The 6,000-nt window shown below is 43.0% G+C and overlaps 1 protein-coding gene across 3 annotated transcripts in view; it reads left to right on the top strand.

The window, feature by feature from the left end:
* vps13c (vacuolar protein sorting 13 homolog C) overlaps window positions 1-6,000 on the top strand; it is a 238,197-nt gene that overhangs the window by 33,188 nt on the left and 199,009 nt on the right. For 2 of the 3 annotated variants that reach the window (XM_090223330.1, XM_090223331.1), the window contains 4 exons: window positions 2,848-2,960; window positions 3,421-3,480; window positions 3,569-3,628; window positions 3,899-3,979. In XM_090223330.1, coding sequence (XP_090079456.1) covers window positions 2,848-2,960; window positions 3,421-3,480; window positions 3,569-3,628; window positions 3,899-3,979 — 314 coding nt within the window. Of the gene's footprint in view, window positions 1-866; window positions 930-2,518; window positions 2,591-2,847; window positions 2,961-3,420; window positions 3,481-3,568; window positions 3,629-3,898; window positions 3,980-6,000 lie in introns of all 3 variants that reach the window. The other variant, XM_090223329.1, reaches the window with a different exon arrangement.

Here is a 6,000-nt window from a genome sequence, read left to right as displayed (position 1 = left end):
GAGTTAAACTAGTGGACTGACATCACAGAGGTGAGGAGTTAAACTAGTGGACTGACATCACAGAGGTGAGGAGTTAAACTAGTGGACTGACATCACAGAGGTGAGGAGTTAAACTAGTGGACTGATATCACAGAGGTGAGGAGTTAAACTAGTGGACTGATATCACAGAGGTGTGGAGTTAAACTAGTGGACTGATATCACAGAGGTGAGGAGACGGGAGTTAAACTAGTGGACTGACATCACAGAGTGACAGTCTGATTTAGTCTGACCACTGCTCTCTCTCTCTACCTTGTGCTGCTGATGGTGTATTTAATCTGACCACTACTCTCTCTCTCTACCTTGTGCTGCTGATGGTGTATTTAATCTGACCACTACTCTCTCTCTCTACCTTGTGCTGCTGATGGTGTATTTAATCTGACCACTACTCTCTCTCTCTACCTTGTGCTGCTGATGGTGTATTTAGTCTGACCACTGCTCTCTCTCTCTACCTTGTGCTGCTGATGGTGTATTTAATCTGACCACTACTCTCTCTCTCTACCTTGTGCTGCTGATGGTGTATTTAATCTGACCACTACTCTCTCTCTCTACCTTGTGCTGCTGATGGTGTATTTAATCTGACCACTACTCTCTCTCTACCTTGTGCTGCTGATGGTGTATTTAGTCTGACCACTGCTCTCTCTCTCTACCTTGTGCTGCTGATGGTGTATTTAATCTGACCACTACTCTCTCTCTCTACCTTGTGCTGCTGATGGTGTATTTAATCTGACCACTACTCTCTCTCTCTACCTTGTGCTGCTGATGGTGTATTTAATCTGACCACTACTCTCTCTCTCTACCTTGTGCTGCTCACCTCACGGGACACGTAGACTCTCAGACGGGAGAGCTGCTGTTTAATCTGGAAAGTGTTGTGTATAAGGAGCCTCAGCATGGTAGGTTCTGTTCTGTGGTGGTTCAGTCAGGCATTAGGTTCTGTACTGTAGTGGACCAGTCAGGCATTAGGTTCTGTTCAGTAGTGTAGTGGACCAGCTAGGAATTAGGTTCTGTTCTATAATGTAGTGGACCAGCTAGGCATTAGGTTCTGTTCTATACTGTAGTGGACCAGTCAGGCATTAGGTTCTGTTCTGTAGTGGACCAGTCAGGCACATTAGGTTCTGTTCAGTACTGTGGTGGACCAGCCAGGCATTAGGTTCTGTTCTATAATGTAGTGGACCATTCAGGCATTAGGTTCTGTTCAGTAGTGGACCAGTCAGGCATTAGGTTCTGTTCAGTACTGTGGTGGACCAGCCAGGCATTAGGTTCTGTTCTATAATGTAGTGGACCAGCCAGGCATTAGGTTCTGTTCTGTAGTGGACCAGCCAGGCATTAGGTTCTGTTCTGTAGTGGACCAGCCAGGCATTAGGTTCTGTTCTGTTCTGTAATGGACCAGCCAGGCATTAGGTTCTGTTCTGTTCTGTAGTGGACCAGCCAGGCATTAGGTTTTATACTGTAGTGGACCAGCCAGGCATTAGGTTCTGTTCTGTTCTCTAGTGGACCAGTCAGGCATTAGGTCCTGTTCTGTAGTGGACCAGCCAGGCATTAGGTTCTGTTCTGGACCAGCCAGGCATTAGGTTCTGTTCTGTAGTGGACCAGTCAGGCATTAGGTTCTGTTCTGTAGTGGACCAGTCAGGCATTAGGTTCTGTTCTGTAGTGGACCAGTCAGGCATTAGGTTCTGTTCTGTAGTGGACCAGTCAGGCATTAGGTTCTGTTCTGTAGTGGACCAGTCAGGCATTAGGTTCTGTTCTGTAGTGGACCAGCCAGGCATTAGGTTCTGTTCTGTAGTGGACCAGTCAGGCAACCTGCTCTGATATCTGGTTGTCACTGTTGTTCTCTTTGTCTTCAACCCATTCTGCATGCTCTGATGTCTGGTTGTCACTGTTGTTCTCTTTGTCTTCAACCCATTCTGCATGCTCTGATGTCTGGTTGTCACTGTTGTTATCTTTGTCTTCAACCCATTCTGCATGCTCTGATGTCTGGTTGTCACTGTTGTTATCTTTGTCTTCAACCCATTCTGCATGCTCTGATGTCTGGTTGTCACTGTTGTTATCTTTGTCTTCAACCCATTCTGCATGCTCTGATGTCTGGTTGTCACTGTTGTTATCTTTGTCTTCAACCCATTCTGCATGCTCTGATGTCTGGTTGTCACTGTTGCTCTCTTTGTCTTCAACCCATTCTGCATGCTCTGATGTCTGGTTGTCACTGTTGCTCTCTTTGTCTTCAACCCATTCTGCATGCTCTGATGTCTGGTTGTCACTGTTGTTTTCTTTGTCTTCAACCCATTCTGCATGCTCTGATGTCTGGTTGTCACTGTTGTTTTCTTTGTCTTCAACCCATTCTGCATGCTCTGATGTCTGGTTGTCACTGTTGTTTTCTTTGTCTTCAACCCATTCTGCATGCTCTGATGTCTGGTTGTCATGTCACTGTTGCACTGACTATCCACTAACAGCTCTTCCTCTGTTTAATGCTGCGTTAATCATCAAGGCTTTAAGATTAAAAAACACAAAAAAGGCTTTAAGAGTCTAAAATCTTTAAAACGCCATGAAAACAAACAAGGTGGGTACGTGTGTTGCGTGATTGTGATCGTCAATGTGATTGTGTGTTGTGACAGTAGTTTTGACCAAAAAGACATTCTCTTAAATCTTCCAATGACTTGTGTGGATTTCAACCAAGTACACATGATCAGCTGCCTGAGTAGCTTGTTCTGGTCATTATCAGCTGCCTGAGTAGCTTGTTCTGGTCATTATCAACTGCCTGAGTAGCTTGTTCTGGTCATTATCAGCTGCCTGAGTAGCTTGTTCTGGTCATTTCAGAAAAGCCTCAGAAAGATGAGAAGAAGGACACGTTTGCTGAGAAGCTGGCCACGCAAGTCATCAAGAACCTGCAAGTCAAGATCACCAGCATCCATATCAGATATGAGGACGATGTTAGTTTCTAGAGCTGGGGGACAAAACTCCTCCTCTCACAGCCTCCTCTCTCTTTGTCTCCTTTCCTCACCTCTCCTATATCCTTTCCTCACCTCCTTTCATTGTCTTCTCTCCTCATCTTTCCTCATCTCCTTTCCTCACCTCTCTTTTTTTTCCTCCTCACCTCATATCCTTGTCTCCTTTCCTCATCTCCTCTCGTCACTGGCTCTCCTTGTCTCCTCAACTCCTCTCCTCACCTCCTATCCTTGTCTCTTTTCCCTCCTCTCATTTCCTCACCTCATCTCCTAGTCTCCTTCCTCACCTCTTCTCTCCTTGTCTCATTACCTCCATAACTTACTCTTCTTGTCTGTTTTCGTCATCTCTCCTTGTCTCATTGCCTCACATCCTTTCCTAGTACTTCCTGTCTCCCAGTGCATTATGGGAAGTTGTGTGATTGTCTCTGTGGTTTGTGTGTTCCAGATATTAGACCCCCAGCAGCCCCTCTCTATGGGAGTCACCCTGGCTGAGCTGAGTCTACAGGTACACACACACACACTGGTTGACAAGATGTGACGAGTCTTTCTGATATCAGTCATTCTGCTCGTTCATTTTGTGATTTTGTTTGTAGACGACCGATGAGAACTGGAAGTCGTGTATTCTGAACGAGGCAGCCAGGATCATCTACAAGGTAACAGCCGGTTTGGGCAGTGTTCACTGAATACATGTTGATGCTGTCATGATCTCTCCGTCATTCTGCTCCAAGGTACCACTGCCACTGTGGTAACACAGAGTCTGTAGCTCACACAGCTCATTCATGGAAGGCCTGACAGATTTCAGGGCAAAGCTGTGCTGTATATTGTTGATTTGTAACGTTGGGGTGACATTGTTGATATGACCCCGTGCCCAGTTGACTTCCTGTCCTCTCTCTGTTGACTTCCTGTCCTCTCTCTGTTTCCAGCTGGGCCGTTTGGAATGTCTGTGTGCCTACTGGAACGTCAACAGTCCCATCTTCTATAAAGGCTCCTGGGAAGAGATACTGGTAATTAACCTCTATCTTTATCAGGAAGAGATACTGGTAATGACCCTATCTCTTTATCAGGAAGAGATAGTGGTAATGAACCCCTCTGTCTTTATCAGGAAGAGATAGTGGTAATGAACCCCTCTGTCTTTATCAGGAAGAGATAGTGGTAATGATCCTCTCTGTCTTTATCAGGAAGATATACTGGTAATGTACCTCTGTCTTTATCAGGAAGAGATAGTGGTAATGTACCTCTGTCTTTATCAGGAAGATATAGTGGTAATGTACCTCTGTCTTTATCAGGAAGATATAGTGGTAATGAACCCCTCTGTCTTTATCAGGAAGAGATAGTGGTAATGACCCTCTGTCTTTATCAGGAAGATATAGTGGTAATGACCCTCTGTCTTTATCAGGAAGAGATAGTGGTAATGATCCTCTCTGTCTTTATCAGGAAGATATACTGGTAATGTACCTCTGTCTTTATCAGGAAGAGATAGTGGTAATGATCCTCTGTCTTTATCAGGAAGAGATAGTGGTCATTAATTGTTTGTCTTTATCAGGAAGATATAGTGGTAATGATCCTCTGTCTTTATCAGGAAGAGATAGTGGTCATTAATTGTTTGTCTTTATTAGGAAGATATACTGGTAATGTACCTCTGTCTTTATCAGGAAGAGATAGTGGTCATTAATTGTTTGTCTTTATTAGGAAGATATAGTGGTAATGACCCTCTCTGTCTTTATCAGGAAGAGATAGTGGTAATGAACCTCTCTGTCTTTATCAGGAAGAGATAGTGGTAATGATCCTCTCTGTCTTTATCAGGAAGAGATAGTGGTAATGATCCTCTGTCTTTATCAGGAAGAGATAGTGGTAATGATCTTCTGTCTTTATCAGGAAGATATAGTGGTAATGAACCCCTCTGTCTTTATCAGGAAGAGATAGTGGTAATGAACCTCTGTCTTTATCAGGAAGATATAGTGGTAATGTACCTCTGTCTTTATCAGGAAGAGATAGTGGTCATTAATTGTTTGTCTTTATTAGGAAGATATACTGGTAATGTACCTCTGTCTTTATCAGGAAGAGATAGTGGTAATGAACCTCTCTGTCTTTATCAGGAAGAGATAGTGGTAATGATCCTCTCTGTCTTTATCAGGAAGAGATGGTGGTAATGAACCTCTCTGTCTTTATCAGGAAGAGATAGTGGTAATGAACCTCTCTCTTTATCAGGAAGAGATAGTGGTCATTAATTGTTTGTCTTTATTAGGAAGATATACTGGTAATGTACCTCTGTCTTTATCAGGAAGAGATAGTGGTAATGTACCTCTGTCTTTATCAGGAAGAGATAGTGGTAATGATCCTCTCTCTTTATCAGGAAGAGATAGTGGTCATTAATTGTTTGTCTTTATCAGGAAGATATAGTGTTAATGATCCTCTGTCTTTACCAGGAAGAGATAGTGGTCATTATTGTTTGTCTTTATTAGGAAGATATAGTGGTAATGACCCTCTCTGTCTTTATCAGGAAGAGAGAGTGGTAATGAACCTCTCTGTCTTTATCAGGAAGATATAGTGGTAATGAACCTCTCTGTCTTTATCAGGAAGATATAGTGGTAATGACCCTCTGTCTTTATCAGGAAGATATACTGGTAATGATCCTCTGTCTTTATCAGGAAGATATAGTGGTAATGACCTCTGTCTTTATCAGGAAGAGATAGTGGTCATTAATTGTTTGTCTTTATTAGGAAGATATACTGGTAATGACCCTCTCTGTCTTTATCAGGAAGAGATAGTGGTAATGTACCTCTGTCTTTATCAGGAAGAGATAGTGGTAATGAACGTCTGTCTTTACTCCAGTTATCCTCCTTTATCAGGAAGAGAGAGTCCTTTATTCTATCCTTTTTTCAGTACGTTGTGTCACATGATACCGCACCATCCAATATATTTTGTTGTTTGTTTATTCACGTGGAAATGCATTTTGTGAAGTTGGTATACAAACACTATACACTATAATACATGCAGAACAGAAAACACTGGAAAGTTAGTACAC

The sequence above is a fragment of the Oncorhynchus mykiss genome, chromosome 26 (assembly GCF_057628025.1).
Source record: "Oncorhynchus mykiss isolate SJ-2025 chromosome 26, ASM5762802v1, whole genome shotgun sequence".
NCBI classification, from domain to species: domain Eukaryota; kingdom Metazoa; phylum Chordata; class Actinopteri; order Salmoniformes; family Salmonidae; genus Oncorhynchus; species Oncorhynchus mykiss.
The sequence above is the reverse complement of the archived record's forward strand: the minus strand, read 5'-3'. Positions and strand labels throughout refer to the sequence as shown.